General features: G+C 34.7%; 1 protein-coding gene across 1 annotated transcript in view; it reads right to left on the bottom strand.

Moving 5' to 3' along the window:
* Positions 1-22121, bottom strand: part of Ppfia2 (PTPRF interacting protein alpha 2) — a 430243-nt gene that overhangs the window by 23590 nt on the left and 384532 nt on the right. The window contains exons 21-22 of the mRNA XM_048808220.1: positions 8376-8457; positions 5637-5837 (exon numbers count right to left, since the gene is read on the bottom strand). Of these exons, the coding sequence (XP_048664177.1) occupies positions 5637-5837; positions 8376-8457 (283 nt within the window). The remainder of the gene's footprint in view (positions 1-5636; positions 5838-8375; positions 8458-22121) is intronic.

Raw genomic sequence — 22121 nt, 5'->3', positions numbered from 1 at the left:
ATGACGGGTAAGAACCATATGTTGAATTGGACAAGCTATCAGGCAGGGTCCTTAAGCCACATTGCTTGTTGTTTAATTAATCAGAAGGGGGGAGATGCTGGGAGCCATTAGCCAAGTAGGTAAGACAATTTCCTTGCCAGCGTACCCCATGTTGCTGACATTTTGCAGTGACATTGAATGTAGTTGACCTTGCTCAAGGACCAGGGCGGATTAGGGTGTTCCCGGTTTAACATAATCGTGTTTAGGGCGTTCCCAGTTTAGGTTCCAGGTTTAAGGTTTAAGATTATTCCTGCTGGGAATAGGGCGTATCCTGCTGCCTGAGTTCCCCTTGAGTTCTCACGGGATTCAGACAGTATATTTTGGGAGACAGAAGCCCAGTGGAGGAGAATTTGGGAGAGAACGTGAATTTGGGCAGAGAACGTAAATTTGGGCAGAGAACGTGAATTTGGGCAGAGAACGTGGATTTCCCCAGAACGTGATTGTAGACGGCTGGTGTGAGTTTGGGAATAAAGAGTTGCTGTTTGAATCTACAACAGTGGCTGACTTTTAGCCATTGTTATTGATTATTGAAGTTGGTTTTGCTGTAGTTCCACTGATTTCTATTGCTGAAACTTTACTAAGCAATTTCCACTGAAGCAAATCCTTGGTTCAATAAATACTCTTTATTTCCCTTATACATTGTGGGACCAAATGCCTGCCTTATCCCTTATGTTTTTGTACAAATCTGTTGAAAAATATGGTTGTCAAAGATCTTTCATCTTTGTTTCCAAATCTATTTATTTCCACTGCACTTGCTTTTTCTTTTTTGGATTATGTGATTTAAATAAATATTACATTAAAAAAGTATTTTTGCTCACATATAAACAGTAAGTCAAATTATTTGAAAAGACCAGATAAAGGCAAATCTGAACACACAAAATCAATGAGATACAATTTTATCAAAGTTTTGGGAGGAAAGTATAACTGTCCAGAAGGATTTGCACTCAAATATCTCTTTGAGTTATCTAGAAGTTATCACTTAAAAGTAAAGAAATAATAACATCAATAAAAAGCTGAACTAAGAAAAGGGAAGACTTAATGAATGAGGTCATAGATAAAGTGAAACTCCAGGCATTGGAAACTACTCTAAGTCCCAGAGGCATCCTCTAAATTTGCAAATGGCTGAATATCAGAATACTTGTACTTAAGATAAAAGACCCATTTTTTTCTTTGTGACATCTCTCTTGAGCTGAATTTTAATTAGCTGATTATTTCCATCCCTATTCAATTAGGTAAAAGGTCTTCCTCAGTAATAGTAATTTAGGAAAAAGAAAACGAAAGCTGGAAGATTAGGGCTGGCCCAAGGAAATAATAAAGGTGACCTTTAGACTTTCCTTGTGGGGTCCAGTTCATTTCATCCAGACAGGAAAGGAGGCAGAATCAGACTGAAGCTCTAATCAATAACAAAACAAAACAGAAAGCCCTAACACACACACACACACACACACACACACACACACACACACCTATCACCTATCCTAGATAGACACTCCTGACTAAAACATGGGAACCCAAAGATACAAACATGTTTCCATGATTTGAACTAATATAAGTGTTCTTAGAGATATGACAATATTTCTTTTAAAACACAAATTGCTTTTCTATTTTCTACATATAAATCCTATCATAATTTTAGGTAATATTTAAGACGTCAATCTTTGTTTTATGAATTAGATTTGTGTGTGTGTGTGTGTGTGTGTGTGTGTGTGTGTGGTACTAGGGATTGAACCCAGGGCCTTGCACATGCTAGGTAAGCACTCTACACTGAGCAACATATCCAGTCTCTCTTTATTTTATTTTGAAACAGAGTTGCCCAGGTTGAGGAAGCTGGCCTTAAACTTGCCTTCCTCCGACCTCGGCCTACCAGGTATCTCAGAATTCAGGCATGTGTCTTTATGCCTGGTTAAATTAGATATAACTAAATAATTAATTAATTAATTTTAATTAGGTATATATGACAGCAGAATGCATTTTGATTCATTGTACACAATTGCAGCACAACTTTTCATTTCTGGTTGTACATGATTTAGCATCACACCATATGTGCAGTCATACATGTACCTAGGGTAATGATGTCCATCTCATTCCACCATCTTGATATCCCCTTTCCACTTCTCCCTCTCCTTTGCCCCATCAAAATTCCTTTATTTTCCCCATGCCCTCCACCCCCATTATGGATCAGCATCCACTTTTCAGAGAGAATTTGGCCTTTGGTTTTTTGGGATTAGCTTACTTCACTTAGCATGATATTCTCCAACTCCATCCATTTACCTGAAAATGCCATAATTTTATTCTCTTTTAATGCTGAGTAATATTTCATTATGTATATATCACTGTTTCTTTATCCATTCATCTATTGAAGGGCTCCACAATTTAGTGCATTGTGCTGTGATAAGCATTGATGTGGCTGTGTCCCGATAGTATGCTGTTTTTAAATCCTTTGAGTATCAACCAGGGAGTGGGATAGCTGGGTCAAATGGTGGTTTCATTCAAAGTTTTCTAAGGAATCTCCTTACTGCTTTCCAGATTGGTTGCACCAATTTGCAGTCCCACCAGAAATGTAAGAGTGTGCCTTTTCCCCCACATCCTTGTCAACAGACTACAATTTTATGTGAACCTTTTGTTTCATGAAGCAAAACCTATTTGTAATATATGGGAAATGAGTAAATTTTCCATGTAAATGGGGTAGAAGAATTATTTAGTAGATAATTTTTAAAGCTTGAGACACAACTTGTCTCATGTATCTTGCATCAATAGTTGGCAGATGGCATATATCCCCTGTGAATAAAGAACTTTTCTAATTAATAAAAAGATAAATATTCCCGTAATTCTAAGGAAAAACTGAAAAGGTTGTGAATAGACAATCCATGTGTGTAACTAGATCAAACAAAACATTTTAAAAATTCAACTTTTCCAGTATTTTTTTAAAACTTTGTTTGTTTATTTATTTATTTAATGTGGTCCTGAGGATGGAACCCAGTGCCTTCCATGTGCTGGGCAAGTATACTCTACCATTGAGCAACAACCTCAGCCCTGTTAATAGTAATTTTAACTGAAGCTGACAAAAAGAGGGAAAAATGGCAACACAAAGCAATTTGGAAATTAAATTTATAAGTGTTAAGAATATAAATGCTCTATATACAAATATTGCTATGCAAATAAACATAGCTCATGCAACAACATGTTACATGTACAAATTTTACACATAATGAAAATTATTATATAAGAAAAATATCAATAGCATCTCCATAAAGATATACAGAAATTAAAAATTATATTGCAATTTAATATTTAATGAAATGAGGAATATGATAATGTTCTGTTACTAAATGTCAAAAGAGAAGGATGCAATAATGTGCTATGTTAAATAACAAACATTTATACTACTATTGCTTGGTCTTCTCGGGGATAAATCAAGAAGAGAGAACTTTAAAATGGTTTCCATAAATATACAATGGTAACTCAGGAGAGGAACCAAATCCAGACTCTGGAAGTTCAGAGGCATTATATGATGACTCTGGATGGATGGATTGTGGGGTGTCATGTGATTCTGGTGGGAAGAAAGTTCTAGGCTGAGCAATTGCAGAAAAAGCCATTGCAAAGGCTCATAAGTGGTACAGGAATTTAAGACATTGAAAGTAGTTCTGCATTGTTGGAATATGAATCTGAGAAAAAAAAAGCCTATAAGTGGACTGAGGTGAGATCCAGATGAGTTTCATAAGCTCTCTCCATTTCTCCTGTTCTGTAAACAATTGAGTGTAGTCTTATCATTAATATTTTATAGTTAAAACTGTTTCTGTTTAAACATTTTTAGAAAAATAGTGCTTATTTTTTTCCATTAAGGAATGGACCTGTTTCTAAATAAAAATAATAAAGTATATCTAATTTTTTTAATCTAGAATTTGGGACTTTGCTGTAATTTATGCAGAATTTGAAGGCTTTTATGTTTTTTGTTTGTTTGTTTGTTTGTTTTTTACACATGATCTTCAGAAGAGAGTGTTGAAATAAACCAGTTGTGATGCTTTTCTCAGCTAAAATTAGTCAGGAAATTCATCAGATCTGAAATTGTTTACAACAATTTAATGGCCTTCTCAGTTTTCATTTTAGGTGTATTATGAATTTATGAGTATTGCTCAAGCAGTACTCTAGCTACAGTAAAGAGCTCTTATCTTCATTTAAAATAATATTATAGTTAAGAGTTTTTATGATAAAGTGTATATCTATATCTATATCTATATCTATATCTATATCTATATATATATAGTTTATTTATAGGATATATGTATGTATATATCCATACACATATATATACATATACATATATGTTTGTGTGTGTGTGTATGTGTGTGTGTATATATATATATATATATATATATATATATATATATATATATCCTACATGGTATTTAGAAAGACATTAAAATGGAATTATGCAAAATAGATGTAAGTCTTTTAAATTTGACCTTGAATTTATGTCATTAGAATATAAAATATTGGAAAGAAAAATAATATAAATATGATAGAGATGAAGCAAATTCTTTAAAATTGTTTAAGAGTGTATATATATATATATATATATATATATATATATATACACATATATATTATCTTCAGGTTAATTTTGTGCCTGAGAACTGCAATAAAATATCACTTTTCTGACTTTTACCTACTTTCAAATTTATCTTATTCTCCTATATTTTATTATGTTGTATAAGTCCTGGTAGAATGAATCGGACATAACTTCCCTATGTTCATATATGAATACATGACCAGTGTAACTCCACATCCTTTAGAACCACAAGAACGGGAATTTATATTTCATGTATGTATAATATGTCAAAATACACTTTACTGTCATGTATACCTAAAACAAACACATAAAAAAAAGAAAAAAAGCGATTGTCAAATCTTGTTAACATAAGAAACCATATCCTTTATCAACAAAATATGTAATTTGGGAATGAAATAAAGAAAGAACAAAGTAATATTTTTGAGTTTCTCTTTGTGTTCGAAGTTCTCATCATTGATGCCTGCTTCTTTTGTTAATTTACCATTAACCTAATGTTTAGGGACAAATTATAAAAAGGATTGGTGATTTATACATTACAAGTAAGCAGGTTTTGAAGGGAAGCATTCTACTTGGTATTTATAAATCATCAATCTCATATAATTTCATCATAATGAAAATTGATTAAAAGTTAGTAGTTAGTATTGCATCTTCAGAAAGCACTAATGCTGATAGCTCCATCTTCTAAGATTCTGGATTATATTTTTTAAAAATAAAGGAATAATAAAGAAAAGAAAACCCCGTAGAACAGTACACTCAGGAACTTGAGGCTCAGTAGAAAAATCTAAACTTTAGTCTAAATGCTAGCTCAGAAGTCTGTTCTGGTTGCAGCCTTCAAGTCTGATATGAATCACAGCTCCTCAATTGAAAACCTATTAAAAGTAGCAGCAAGGTTAATGAAGAGCAAGCTAAATCTCTTCAGAATAATTCATGCTGACATTGAAATGTGTGCTTTCACATTTGCTCTGTGGACTTAGACATGCTGCTATTTGCCCAGCACTGGGGAAGGGTAGAGCACAAATTGACTCACAGTTCGCGATGTTGGAGGAGCTGAAGGACTTGTTAGGGAAACCATCTCCTGGATTGCTAATCGGAGCTTTAAGCGATGCAGAGGATTGCTGATTCCAATTTCTCTCTGAATCTCAGTGTCTGATAAAGCAGACATGATGGCACCACTCTTCACGTTGGCTCGGCAAGCTGCCACATACCAGGCAGGCATTCCCAACCAGAGCTGTTGGGTAAGATAAAACACAATCAGGTTGTAATAATAACAATAATTAACCTTTTAGTGTCTTTTATATTCCATGGATTATTCTAAGTACCTTACATATATGAACTCATTTATTGCTCATACCCCATGAAGTAAAGGCTATTATTTTCCCTGGAGGAGATAGGTGCACAGAGACATTAAGTGATTTGTTCAAAAACACCAGTGAGGTAGTAATGGAACAAGGATTTGAAATTGTGGTGTTTTCATATATAAAAGTGAAGTCTGCACCAAATCCCCTCTTATGTATAAGGACAAGAAGAAGAGCTATAAGTTGCATTTAGCAAGGGGTTCAACCCATTTTTGTTTAATGTGACTTCAATTTATAATTTTCCTTTGAAATTCTGAGTTTGAAGAAATTTTGTTACAGAATGAGACACTTTTACCATCTCCAGCCTTGTGATTTCAAACAAACCATGCAGGGTAGCTAAATCATCTTTCCACCTACCTATGAATACCTGACCTACAGAAGCCCTGAGGTAATGGATGCCATGTTTTGGTATAATTTGTTATTCAGTAGTTTATAACTATACAGGCATCCTTTTAATCTATAAATTCTATGATATTAAAAAACTATGTAAGGCGGTGGTGGGGGGAGTTCAGAAACAAAAAACCAAATCTCTGAAGCAGTATGGCCGGGCTGTGACTGAAATAAGAAAGGGTAGAGAGAACTTAAGCACAATGACTATATAGTTGATCCTGCAAGTTTGTCCTGCAAACTTGACCCTACTGTGACAGATACATTACTGATGATGGGAGATAGGACTGATTTCTTACTTTATAAATTCAAACTAAACTTATAAACTTTGTAAATTTATAATTTTGTATTTTAATTAAAAAAGAGAACATCTAAATACACTTTCACTAGACCCTAATGATTCTGTACCCCTCTTTTAAGATCTCCACACTGGTTAATGTTGTCCAAATGCTTGTCTATACATTGTTACCAGTGTTCTTTGTGATGGCACTTTAAAGAATTTTTGATGTGGATAAAGGGTTTGCGAAGCTTCAGACTCCCTCCTATACAACATTCTTTAGAGACTCTGAAATCCAGGAAGTGGAAGGTGAACATTAAGAGCTCTCATTCATTGGAGCACCAGCTGATTCATCTTTCTTATTCCACTTCATAATTTGAGTCACATTAAGAATCACATTATGAGCAATTTCTGTATGCTCAGGATAGGTTTAATTAGCACCAACTTTACTGCCTGTCATTTCCTAGCACCTTAATGCCAGTAAATCTGTTTTTTTATCTGAAGGATTTGCTCATCACTTGCCAAAATAGCAGTGAACTCTGTCAAACTGCAGCTCATTTTATTGGAGTGAAATCGGAACAAAGAACTCTTATCACTTTTCAGGTGTGATGTCTTAAGCATTCTGTCTTGTAATTGATTTTTAAAATACAGTAATTCTAAAGACATGTTTGGAAGAAGCAGTTCTGATGTCTAATATGCTAAAATTTCCCTGACTGACATGGCAGAATAAAATAAAAGAAACAGACTTGTTTCAGTTGAGTCTAAGAAAAAATGCAAAGTATGATTTTATACCTACACTAATCTATTTTTTTTAAACCAAAGTGAGTTTTGATTTTTTTCACCATTGATTAGTTAGATATAGATATCTGATAATGAGGTATGTGACTTTATAACCCCAAGCCATTTAAAACAATGTGTGTTATTGCCTTTATTAAGCAAGAAAACCATAGATTCTGCTTTCCCCTCTATTAACATCTTCTAGTGCTGCTAGCAGCAGCCCACACTAGGGAACTAAATGGAAATAACAGTGACCACCACTCATACATGACATAAGGGGGCCCTCTGCGGTCTAATAATATATATTCCTCTCCCTGTCAGTGTCTGTGTCTCTTGCTCTCCACCCCAGTCATACATTGTTTCTCCAGAACATTATATTCTGAGAAAATACTGAATGTGGCTCTTATTTAATTAACTTGAACTAAACTTAATTAATTAATTTTATTTATTAATAAGTTGAGTGTACATGAATTAAACTGATTTTTTTTTTCATTTTCGACACAGTAGGGAACTAAGACATATGTCTTCTCCTTAATGCCAAGTGTCTAAACATCGCTGATCCTTAGACCTGTAAGAACCACGTTCAAGAATTAAAAAGTGAAGGTTCAGCTCCCTTATGATTGGGTGGACTTCATATCTTAGATAACAGAAGATAGCTCTTCTCTGCTAATGTGGTCTAGTAGATTTGAACAGGTACTTTCTTACAACAACTGAAAGATAGATCAATAATTATTTCTTCTGCTCTAGACCTTTCCTTTTACCCCACTGCATGCTTTGTTCTGCTACAATCACAGGAAAGTGTCAGAGTGAAATCCTAGTGCTCCCAGGTCCCCCAGATAAGGCAAATAATTCCTCTCTGAGCAATTCTAGTCCAATGTTGAGCTAGGATCCAGAAACCTATCTTTACTTATCTCTGAAAACTATTAATGAATAGTGATTGACTTAGGAACTTCTAGTTTGATTTTCTCACCTCTAGCCAAGCGACCACAGTGGGTCCGTCCCACTGGGCAAAAGGCAATCCTTTCCTCCGAGCTTCTTCAAGAAGTTCATGCCTAAAGTATACAGCAAAGATCATTTGTCAGTAATATGGAAAAAAAGATGTTCATGGTATTTTTAATGACACTATTTTAAAATAACCAATAATCCTTTATAACTTTTAATGAGATGACACGGAATAAACAAAATTCTTCTTCCTTTGAGTAATATAAGCAGACAACACATTGATTTTATTAGGGGTGACACATTGATATCTAAAACTGATCTTCTCTAACATTTATTCACTAAATTTGAATGTTATGTGCTAATGAACTAAGAATGTGAATTATACTATCAGCAAATATCTTATCCCTTTAATATGAGTCACATAATCATATTCAATCATATATTATGAGATCTAAATCTGTCTTATTTCATCTGCCCTTCTCTCTTCTCATTACCATTTCAATGGCAGAGAACATATTTGGTTATAGAAATAAAAAATGAATTTGGTAATTTTGGCCCTATTTTTCATGGTGTACTTGATTTCAGTCTAACCTCTGGGCTCATGAGTAACTTAGAAGTTAGTTCTTTGGATTATAAGACCACATTTCAATTGTTTTTGAAGATTTGAACAATATTATTAATGAACTTGATCTATTGAGTATATAACAACAGATGCCCCAACAGTTAGGCAATGTACATTTTGAATACAACATAGATCATTTAGAAAAATGGAATATGTATTTGGTCACAAGTAAAGTATCCATAAAAGGGTAAACCAGGCAAAGAAGACAACCAAGAGCACAGAGGCTATGACACTCAGGAAAGGATGAAGCTTTTTAAGGAAAAAACAAAGGACTATAAAACAAAACCACTCTACTGTCTGTGGCCTCCAGTTTGCAACTTCTAAAGGTCTGCTCTGCTCTGAAGTCATCCAAGCCCAAGCGTGTGCTACTGCCACCTGTCCATCTTGTTGCTCACTCTCTGACCTCTTGGCCACTCATAGATAGCTGAAAACCACATCTCATTTCATAAGAACTCCAACCCAAGTTGATTTCCATCACTAAAAAGCAAAGTATAAAATTCAACAGTATATGTATTTTCATTTATAATCACTGCTGCTTTTAAAGAAAGTAAAATACTTCAATGAATATAAATGGTTGTTTTTGATATCAAGATAATGTAAAGAGCCCCAACAAATGCATCTACAAGTCCACTGTCCCTACCACTGAGAATTTAGAGCTGATGTACACTTACTAAATCAACTTAAGATCATTCCTTATTGAGACAGCAGGAATGTGTTTCCATTGAAATTAAAAGTGCTGTATATCTGGCCAGGAAAATATTTAGAAATACATTCTCTGTATCTTTATATGCCATAATCCTAGACTCAAATGATTGTATGATACTTGCTTTATTTTGAATGTATGTCTTTCATGCTTTGAAATACATCACAGATAGTATACATGAACTCTCAGATACAGTATTTATTTCCTACTATTTATTAATTCTTAGGATAAACTATATTTATATAATATATGGTAAAAATTACTTCCAACACCAGAACTTCATGTGTTTGTAATAGAGGCAGCCAACAAAACTGCATAGAAATGTAGCAATGGGCAAAGCAAAACTTGCAGCTTTAGTGGTGACTGAAGAGACACATGAATTGACTGGTGTTTCATTTGAGTAACTGGCATCAGTAAGTTTTGTGTATAAGCTATCCAGCACTCTGGTACCCTGAATCTGAAGTACAGGCATCTCCTTAGCTGGCTTCTCTACCATCACCCATTCCTTTGGGCTTTCCAGTTATATTCCTTCTTTGAAAATCAGTTTTGAATAGCTTAGTTTCACTGTGGTAGATATATTTATAGAATTGGATTGAAGGATCAAAGCACAAACAAGCAGGTGCTTAACTCACTGTTGTGAGCTAAGACTTGAGCTCAGGTTGAAAAATAGAGCAGAAGACCCTGTTTTGGAGCCAGCAGTTAATTGACTCAAGATCTCCTGTTAGATCAACAAACATGAAACTGTTTAAAAACATACAGCATACAAATATTTGCTTAAACTCAGTGATGCACATTCTGATTATGAAATTTTGGTTGTTATTAATCATTATCATCTGTAACAATAATGCAAACAATTGGTGAAGGCTTTATAGCAACTGAGCTAACTTTGAAAGGCAAGTAGGACTGATATGCAGATGGCACTATGAGCAGGATAAGCAGTAATGGTGAAGGTGCAGAGAGAGAACTTAACATGGACTATGTGCAAGAAAATTTAGAATAGTCTTTCACAGAGTCTGAACATGTTGTTAGAGTTGTAACATTATACTCAATACGGAACAGAATAGGTCTAGTTATAATAGATGCATGCTATTAAATGGGAAGAAACAAAGATACAGTTACAATGTTCTTATTAATTTAGTGAGAAAGTAAGTAAACACACACTAATAATCAAGGAACATTTTCACATGTGAACTATATAAGTTGTACAAAAGCCATCTTTAAATGTTAGACCCCTTTAATTTTGAAACTTCTGACCAGTTCCCTAAAACAAAAACAAAAACAAACAAAAAACTACCATAAAAGCCAGAGTGAGCCTATTAAAACTTAAATCTAATCATATAACTTCACTGCTCATAACTTTCTAATAACGTCTTGTCTCACTGAGAATAAAAGCAAACCAGCTTTTAGGATCCACTCCACTCTCCATATCTCACCTGAATTAACTCTCTTCTCACCCAGCAACACTGTTTTTGTAGTTCTCTGGAAACACAGAGGTCTCTTTCTGTCTCAGGAACTTTGCACTCTTGCTGTCCCCTTCCATTTGGAAGTTTCTTTGTATCTATATGTGGCTCACTTCTTCACCTATTTTAACTAGACTCAAGTGTCACTTCCTCTCTGTCTCCTTTCCTATATCCTCTGACCCCCTAAAGATATTTCTTGTTCCCTTCCATGTTTAATTTTTCTCCATGCATTTACTTTCTAACAGTAAATCATTTACTCTTCAGTCTATGATCTGCCAATAGGATACAAGCTCAAGAAGGACAAATGCTTTTATATAATATGTTCAAAGATGAGTTTGAAGTTTGGAACAAAGTCAGGCATAGAAGAGGGACTCAGAAAAATAGTGCTAAATGTTGACCAATATACCAGGCCATATTTATGTGTATCCTGTTTTAATAAATTGTGTTCCATAATGTTTTATTTTTGCTTATGTATGTTTTTATACTTCAGACATCTTTTGCTATTTTATCTTACGACATTCAAATTTTTATGTTTTAAGTAATGAAAGATTTTCTTTTGCCCTACCTCCCTTTGAAATGTTTATTTTTTTCTTTCTCAGACTAGCCCTGATTATAGTTGATCCCAAGTGTCTGATGATCACTGATGGGGTTCTGGTTAAGAGGCAGCCCAAAAGTGCTTACATATTATTTTAATTAATCTATTATTTTAATGAGATGATTGGGAAATTATTGAGCAATCTGGCTCTTGAAAAGTTGTTTGGTTTAATTCACAACTCTCACAACATAATAGCTTTAATGATATAACTGAAAGAAATAAGGTAAGGGAGCCTCAAGTCCAATGGATTCTGTCCTTTTGGCCCCAACTGTTAGATCTGACTCTAAGCAGAAGCCTTAATATGGTACACCCCAGATCAGGAAGAAACAGATGAGCACAAAAGTGGATGGCTGGGCTATATCCAGGACTGGGTATTACAGGAGAGTAACTCCAGACTTGCTTGTCCTTAACCCAAGGGAAGTATCACTCATGTAAAGAAAGATGTGGACATGCTGGCTTTGGAGAGAAGTAATTTTTAAAAAATAAAGCAATGTGGGCAATGTTGTAATTGTAAGAAATCACTGAGTCTAATATTTAATTTTCTACCAGATTATTAAGGATAATATTGACTGTATGGGGCTTAGTTGTTGCTATCAGAAAAATAGTGCTCTAAACTATTTAGGAAATATTAAATAAAAAGCTGATTTGTAGCAGACAAGGATTTTGGATATACTTGTTTCTTGGTTTGATCAGTCCATGTGTGAGAAGGTATTTAGTCTGGAATACATTTTCTTTATAGCTGACATTCAACCTTTTAAAGGCCCAGAGGCAGTTCTCAGAGTGAGGCTGTGATCAGTTCTCCTACTACAATTTTTTTTTTAAATTTATTTTTTGGTTGTAGTTGGACACAATACCTTTATTTTATTTATTTATTTGTATGTGGTGCTGAGGATCAAACCCAGGACCTCGAACATACTTGGCAAGCTCTCTACCACTGAGCCATAACCCCAGCCCTCCTATTACAAATTTGATTCAGAAAACTATCTTTCTATTTAGAACGGAAGAAACATTTTTTCTTTCCTAAGATAAACGTTCCAACATTTTTCCCAAAGGATACTTATACATCATGGTAGTTGTAAGCTTGAATTTCAGCTTTAAAATTTAGACTAAATTTTTTTCCTTCTATGTTTTCTTTCTTTTATTAATTATTATTTTTTTTAAATTTATATATGACAGCAGAATGCATTACAATTCTTATTACACATTTAGAGCACAATTTTTCATATCTCTGGTTGTATACAAAGTATGTTAATACCAATGTACTTTGGATAATAATGTCTATCACATTCCACCATCATTTCTAACCCCATATTCCTTCCCTTTCCCTCCCACCCCTCTGCCCTATCTAGAGTTTGTTTATTCCTCCCATGCTCCCCCTCTCTACTCCACAATAATCAGCCTCCTTATATCAGAGAAAACATTTGGCATTTGTTTTTTTTTGGGGGGGGGGATTGGCTAACTTCACTTAGCATGATTTCTCTAACTCCATCTATTTACCTGCAAATATGTGAACCCTCACACATCAGATAGAGCACTAAAAATCTCAAAAAGCTAAGCACTAAAAAAGGAAATAACCCAATGAATGAATGGGCCAAGGACCTGAACAGACACTTCTCAGAAGATGATATACAATCAATCAACAAATATATGAAAAAATGTTCATCATCTCTAGCAATTAGAGAAATGCCAATCAAAACTACTCTAAGATTTCATCTCCCTCCAGTCAGAACGGCAGCTATTATGCATACAAACAACAATTACTGTTGGCGAGGATGTAGGGGAAAAGGTACAATCATATACTGCTGATGGGGCTGCAAATTGGTGCAGCCAATATGGAAAGCAGTATGGAGATTTCTCAGAAAATTGGGAATGGAATCATCATTTGACTCAGCTATCCCTTTCCTTGGTCTATACCCAAAGGACTTAAAAACAGCATAATACAGGGACACGGCCACATCCATGTTTATAGCAGCACAATTCACAATAACTAAACTGCAGAAACAATCTAGATGCCCTTCAATGGATGAATGGATAAAAGAAATGTGGCATTTATATACAATAGAATATTACTCAGCAATAAAAGAGAATAAAATCATGGCATTTGGAGTAAGTAGACTAGATTTTCAAGAACATCAGTAGCACTTCCTTTGAGAGGAAGTAACAGGCACAAAATTGTCATTACCTATGTGAAAACTCAAGAGAGATGGACTTATTGTAAGGCAGATTATTTTGAATATGCAAAACTTAGTCACTGTATTTTCAAGAGACATATTCTCTGTTTTCTCTGATAAGTGGACTAAGCCACAGTGGAGGGGGGGTATTATGGGATGATTTGAGGAACTTTGGAGGAGGCAAAGGGTGGGGAGGGGGCAAATGGTAGGAAAGATGGTGGAATGCGATGGACATTATTACTCTAGGTACATGTATGACTGCACAAATGGTGTGACTCTACTTCATATACTACCAGACAAGTGAAAAATCCTGCTCCATTTGTATACAATGAATCGAAGAGCTTTCTATTGGCATGTATAACTGATTAGAACCAATAAATAAATTTTAACAAAGAATATGGAATTATCATTAAATTCTAAGCAAAGCTTTGTTAAATGTGAAAAGTCACACTGACAGAAATTCCATTGTAATATGTAATCAATCATTAATAAATCAATGAACAGGTTAAAAAAAAGAAACAGATTATCATTTGCAACAAAGAACATTATTATCCTCAAAAGGCCTTAGACTGTCTTATAAAGAAGTTACTGTGACAAGTTAGGAAGGCCCAACAGTGGTGAGTGTTCAGCCTATAAGTAATTTGCATGCCCATATGTAAACATGTAGAGGGAAGCCTATGCTTGCTACATCTGATCTAAGAACATGAAAAAAGGATGAGTACCCTAGAAATGACTAGATTTAAAATTTTCTAGTTAAAGTATCAAGAGTAAAGGATATGGGAAACAATCACCAGGGAGAAAAGGAGGACAATGGGTCCCAGGGGGAGAAGGATAACAATGTGTCATTTCCCAGTAAAATGGGCTCTGGGCTTTCACAACTGTTCTACCAACTGCCCAAAGGGCCATTCTGCTATGATTCAACTAAATCCTATAAAACTCAGACCCATATTGTAACCAGTTGCCATTTTCTCTCTTGAAAATGTGTCCCTCAGGTGCTTAATAAAGCATCGCTGATCCACTGAGGTCTGTCTCTGTTTCTTTTTCTTTCTCTTTTATTTTGCTTTCAAAGAGTGTTCATAAACTGTAAACAAATCTAGAGCACTTGCCATTTTGTGATTTCCAACTCATAATCCTGACTAAGCAGGTAAGATCTTACTTAAATAACTAAATCCTAATGGAAATGTCTAGATCCTCTTTTTCTCTTCTTCTCCTCCTCCTTCTTTTTTAATGTGTGTATGATACTGGGATTAAACCCAGGGTCTAGAACATGCTAGAAAGTGCTTACCGCTGAGATATACTGCACATCTTATTTTATTTCATTTTTGACACAGGGCCCTACTAAGTTGCCCACATCAGCCTGGAACTTCCGATCCTCCTGCCTCAGCCTCCCAATTAATTAGGATTACAATTGTGCACCATCACACTGGGCTCAGATTTTGTGTACCTCTTTAATTATTTCGGTTGTGACCTAATTAAGGTAGCAGAGGGAAACATAATTTGCAATTATGTTTCTGTAATACTAAACACTGAACAACATCTTCATGCCCCCCTCTCTTGTGTCCCCAACTAACTTTGTCTTGACTTTTAAGATTCAAGAAACCGGCTTCCATTTTATTTTTCTTTCCTTTGGTGTTGGGGTCAAACCCAGGGTCTCATGCATGCTAAGCAAGCACTTTACCACTGAACTACACCCTCAGCCACAATCTGCTTCCTTTCTGAAGTCATTATAATCTTTCACCAAGCCCGATAACAATTTCCTTTCATAGTTTTGCTGGTGCTGAGCAATCCTCTCTACTGTGTCTCAACATTTTATATTAATTTGATTGTTTATAAATTGTTCTCCCCTATTCTATGAATTTGGTAGCAGTGATGTTGTATGCCCTGTGACTAACCATGTTATCTAGACAGTCATTCATTGATTTTTATAGACCACCTCTTGGCCATATTTTGCCAATAAATAAAACTGAGAATCTGGTTTCAAATATGCATTCTGGTAAGGAAGAAGATTTGTGTAAACACACATATAAATAAATTATAAAAAACAATAATAATCTAGGCCACTGAGATGTGCTCTCTAGAACACAGTAAGGCAGCGAGGGACCAGGAGTACCAGCTTGCCTGGGAAGGTCCCTCTGAAGAAGCAATATTTAAGTTGACATTTATATATGGGAAAGAGGCTGGCAGTGAGGGTCTTGTAGAAAAATGTCTTCAGCAGAAGAAAACCAGGTTTATTTTCAGTGAAAGGAATGGAACCAGATATGTGAGCAACAGAAATCAGGCAGGCAAGGCCAATGTGGCTGGAGTGTCCTGGAGCATGGGAGAGTTGGGATTGAGCGAAAAGAAATGGAGAGACAGGCAAGAGTAATGCAAGATCGTGTTGGGCCTGGAGGCTGTACCGAGGAGCTAATCCCACTAGAAAGTTCAGGCATGGCAACAGAATATGATTCATATATTAGAAAGGTCTCTTTGGCTGCTTAATACAGAGAGACTTGAGACAGGCCAAAGGTGGTAGTTAAGGAATCTGTTAGGAGGCTGTTGCCATAGCCAAATAAAAGATGATGGTAATTTGCCCTTGGATTATGTCTGTAGACATGGTGAGAAGTGGTCAGGATAGAGATTCAGACACATGGTGTATATTCAGTAAATTTTAACTGAATGAACACATACTAAATTTGCTTCTCATTGTCTATATTATCCTTATTATTATATTGGTTATTTACTTATCTTTGTAAGGCTGAATTTTCTCATATTTGAAGATGATTATAAGTTAATCTCAATGCAAGTATGAGAATTCAATAATTTTGAGAAAAGCACCTAGCAGACAATACTTATGCAATGGATGCTAATTTTCTGGGCCCATCTTTTCTTATTTTTCCCAAAGCAACTCATTTTATATGCCATCATCAGATTAATCTCTTAGAAAACATCTATTAACTTACCACACAGCTCAAATTTCTGTAGTACATTTTTACTGACTAGAGAAAGAATGGTTTCATGATCATTCTTGATGGGCCTCTAAACTACATTTCCAGATGTGCTATTGGATCTCTTTCTCCAGCCATGCGGATACTTGTGCTTTAGAGTTCACCTCTGCTGTTCTACTGCCATCTTCTTCATTTGGAATGAACTTTCCTCTGTTTTTCCCTCCAAACATTCCCTGTCCCTCAAGTGCCACTATTCTTACCATGTGTAACACTGGTAGCCAGATTACTGCATGTTACAAGGCCTGTCTTTACACTATAATCACCCGAACACACAAGCCATCTCACTGGCTTTTATATTCCCATTGTACAACATACTGATTTAGGAACTTAACCTAAAATGTTTGAAAGGCAAAATCAACAACAACTTATCAATGGACTGAACAAACTCCTAAATAAAATTTAACTGGAATAAGGTCATATGCATTGTGAAGTACTCCTTCTTCCTAAATTATATGAAGAATTTGCAGAGCAGAGTTGCTTGAATATTTTCTCCTGAAATGAAGATTATTTTTATTTATGTGCTTTTTTTCCCCTTATGCTCAAATCCTATTTTTTTTTCTTTTTGAGAAAAAGTCATCTGATGCCATCATTCTTAGTTACCCAGTGAATGAAAGAATCAACAGTGTCATAATTTTTAAGAGTAAACTAAATTATATATTAGATAATCCTTTTTAGAAATAGCTATTCTTCAAGCAATTTTATCAGAATGGTAAAACTTGAATTTGTTAGTGTTTATATTTGTACCTATGAGATTTGTAATTCATTAGTTATGCAAAAAAGTTACAGACCATGAGGACAGTAATGTGCTTTCCCCCATATTCTTTCCAGTGTAGCTGATTCCTTGCTGTCAGTGAAAAAAAAAAAGACTTTATTCTCAGACCACTTAGTCCAGGGTGCTATTTTGGGACTGCCAATTTGTGATATGACTGTCTAAATACTATACAGCATTGCTTCCTGTCACTCAAGGTGACCGTTTCAGTCGCCTTCCATTCAATGCCTGTCAATTTCCCCTTCATAATTTTTACTGCATTCCTTTACCTCCTATTTTTGCTGCCACCAAAGTTCTTTTTCAGCCTTTAATTGGTCTTTCTCCAGGCTTCTTACACTGCCATGAAAAAGAATCTTTCTGGGAGATAGATTTTGTAGCAGAGTAGATGAGAAAGCAGTTCTCCAAATCACATTGCTAGAGCTAGATTCCTGTGACTCCCCTTAGCTGCACATCCAGAGACATGTCACTTTACTTTGCTTTACCTTCCCTTTCCTTGTGTAAACTGTAGCTGATAATGGTACCTACCACAGGGGACTGAAGTTTCCATGAGAAAATATGTGTAATGGCAACAGTGACTTGCATAAAAAAGAAATGGTCAACAAATATGACCTTTTACTACAAATAATCATAGTGCCATCCTCTTAGAAGTAATAGATGGTTCTACAAATACCTACAGTATTGTTCTTAACTTACTGTCTTGGATAAATTGTGATTTTCCTTCCTAATTATCTCGTCTTATTTCTAACCGGAATTGAAAACTCACTTTCATAAATAGTTTATCCTTTACTAATTCCTTTGCAAGCACCACTTCCCAGGAGAAATTCTTTCTCCTCTTTTTTAACTATCAAAATCTTATTATTTGCTTAAGTTGGCTTGCTTTTCATATGAAATAGTTAGTGGTCAGCTTTGTTCACAGTATTTTTTTTCTCCTTTGGAATCTGAAATGAAATAGTATCAACAGCATTCATAGGGACCTTAGACTATCACCACGTGCACCGGCCTCATCTCCTACCCGAGACAGCAAAGCCCAGAGATGACAGTTTGCTCTTCCAATGTGCCATGCACTTTCCTTTGTATGCTCTAGCTAAGAATATCCTTGGAATGATTTCTATATTATAATCTACAAAACTCACAATGTTGACCATCACCTAGGATTATTGTTTGTAGGGTGATTTCTAAATATTTTATCTTTTTGTTAACCTCTAATTGCTTATAGAATCTTTAAAAAAGAATAATAACTTTGCACAACTGTTACCTAGGTTGGCTGCAGATGGAGATAAAAATGCCATTTCTAGCATTCAGAAAGACATTTGGTAAACTGATCAGAGTACTGCCAAAGCTTTTGTTCAAACTCTCATCATTTGTGGATAATGGCAATGGGTTTCCAGGTCCTTTAGGGGTCTCTTTTTTGGTACCTCTCCCTACAATGTTGTTTTCTAATCTCTAGTCACAAATCTTTTTTAAGACTTTCCTACTTACAGGGCTCACCATTGTACTCAAACGAAGCAGTCAATATCTTCTAAAAAGACCCTGAGTGATCAGGCTTCTTGTACCCCCAGCTTCTTCTGCTCAATCACTAGTAAAATACTAGCCACTCTCCAAATACCTCACTCTATATTACCCTTCCATGACTTTCTATCAGGCCTTTTTCTTCTTTCAGGAAAATTCTTCTTCACATCACAGTGGTAACAATCCAAACTCATTCTTCAGAGACTTTATCCTTCCTGTTAAGATTCCAGGATCTCTCCCAGGATGCACTAATTCTTCTATACAACATTATACATTTTATGTACTCCGGTTATTGTACTTACATTTTTTATTTAAAATTTATAATTTTATTTAAATATATTAAGTAAATTGTATTATAATTTACTGCAGTATGTGCTACAGCAGAGATTTATCTAATTTGTTTTTGTTCATCGGAACCACTTCATATTCTTTAAGATATCACACAGTGGTTTGAAAGAGCAAAGGTTCTAGATGTCTACAAATTAGGTGCTATATCTCGCAAGATGACAGCTAATACACACTTGTTATTTACTATGTTCCAAGCACTATCCTAAGAATTTGTAAGAATTAACTCTACCAGTCTTCACAACAATTCAATAAGATATGCACCTACACGTTTGTTGATGAGAACATTAAAGAATAGAGGCTCCTGGGAGTCAGAGAGCCATTGAATGGCAGAGCCTATATTTGAACCCAAACAACCTGGCTATAGAATTGGCTCTCTTATCTCACACGCTATCCCTTAGCTAACTCACCTCTCTGGAACTTTTAATAACAAAAAAGTATCACTTTCCTCATTGTAAGCATATAAAATCAAAAGATCAGACCCCATCTTCCTTTCCCTAAGGTTCACATTTTTTTTTAGAAGTGGCAGATATTTATGTGACTAACTGGTTCATGGATAAGGTCTGTGCCTCCTTACTGTCATACATTTCAATCCTCAACACTTTAAGAGAACAAAGGAACTGTGGCTTTTTCTTTTACTCTTTTGTAAAAGGAAAAGGTTCTGTATCTTGGACACAGGAAGGTTATCTTAGTTTATATAATTGAAATGAAAAGTTAAACTTGTTATTTGTCTCAGTGAAATTGATTTTCTGTACTGAATTATAAAGTCATCTCTGGTTGAAAATGTATCTTTAGAAAACCCTATTGATTTACTGTGGTACATAACAAATACTTAAATTATTGAAAAAACTAGAAGAAATAAATATATGGAGTTTTAAAATAAGATATAAGTCAAATTATTTGACAATTTAATCCACTTCTTAATGTTAGATCAGAGAATAAATTTTCCTTGCACAACATCAGCAGGAAATGTACACAGAATTTACACTATTATTAATTGTAAACGTACACTATTATTAATATATCTTGTTCCATTAAAATTCAACATTCAAAGGGTAAATAGGATATAATCTCTTCAAATTTTAATCAAAGAATGAGCTTATTATAACTCCATTATTCAGGAATTTGCACTAATTGACCAATTCTATGAAAACAAAAGTGATTTAAGATACTAGTTGAAATTCTGGTCAGCAAATGTGAACAAAATATGGAACCATCTACACTTTTTTGAAACATGCAAGCCAAAAATACATATCTTGTTAACATAATTATTCTAAACACAAATATGTCACAAATCCCAATCAGCTGCTTCAGAAGATTGATTACCTAAATATATGTATTTCGCTCTATAAAATTAAGAGTTTCAAGTTCAACACTAACAAGGCTGACTTGATTTTGGAATCATAGCATAGTGTGATTTGTGTGTGTGCAAATGCAATACATGTGTATCCTGTTGCTACATATTACACATTCAGTAAAAATGCATAAAAATCAATTACGCATTTAAGTAGTGTTTTATGTAGATTCCAGTAACACACACTAGGCTGTTTAGATGTGAAATAAATTGATTACATTAAACCCCGAATTTATTCATATTTAAAACTATTTTTTCGTCAAGCTGCTCTGAAATATAGGGCAGAGTCTCAGGAAAGAAATTTAATTTATTTGTGAATTTGAGTTGGGATTTACATAATTTCCTTCCTCAATTTATTTTGAGTTTAATCATTTTAGAAACCATCAAAAAGGTGTAAACACATACATGAAAATGTGATTAAGCAATGCAATTACTCATGCTGTTACTGAAAACAAGAGGAGCTCATATTACTTTTCACTAAATAATCTCACTTTTGCTAGACCCTCTATTCTACTCCCTAGCCCCCTCCTGATAGGAATCAGGGACTTGCTGGAGAACATTGTAAATTTTTCAAGTTATGTGGATACCATTTAGATTATATTTTTTTAGTGCCTTATCTGATTTTGAGATCCCTTTCATTCAATTTGGAGACTTATGGTTTTCATACTGCTGAGGTTCTACATATTCTATACTCTTCTGGGAGCAGGATGATGATAATAATGTTAGTATGCAGAATATCAGTCATCAAGGGGTATATAGCCAATGAGTGGGACAGGGGGACTTACCCTCTGTCCTCTGATTCATAATTTAGTGCTCTCTGCCCCCAAATCTCCCATGTCATTGTCACTTTGTAATATCTTTACTATTATATCATCCTAAGCTCTCTCTTAGTGATTGCACTAGGGAAAAAAAAATTGGAGTTTTAAAATGTATAAATTCCAAGAGCATATGCAAGAAAACAAGAAATTCAATTTTAGAAGGAAGACTGTTATGTCAAATTTTTAAAGTCCATAAATGAATTGTTTATATTTTTGTTTGCCAGTATTTCATTCCATAAGGTACAGGGAAGTTAAATTTTATTTCTTGAAGTAATTTTCTTCATAAAACTTTGGTGTCATTAGGAAAAAGAAGACACAATTTATATGATGACATGAAAACAATGCTTTAAAATTCTAATGTCAAAAATATTTCTTATTTTAAAAAGAGCTTACAAACTTCATTTCGCCAGATTGATTGGCTAGCATTCCAACCATGCCTTGTCT

This window comes from Marmota marmota, unplaced genomic scaffold (assembly GCF_001458135.2).
Source record: "Marmota marmota marmota unplaced genomic scaffold, marMar, whole genome shotgun sequence".
Taxonomy (NCBI): domain Eukaryota; kingdom Metazoa; phylum Chordata; class Mammalia; order Rodentia; family Sciuridae; genus Marmota; species Marmota marmota.
The sequence above is the reverse complement of the archived record's forward strand: the minus strand, read 5'-3'. Positions and strand labels throughout refer to the sequence as shown.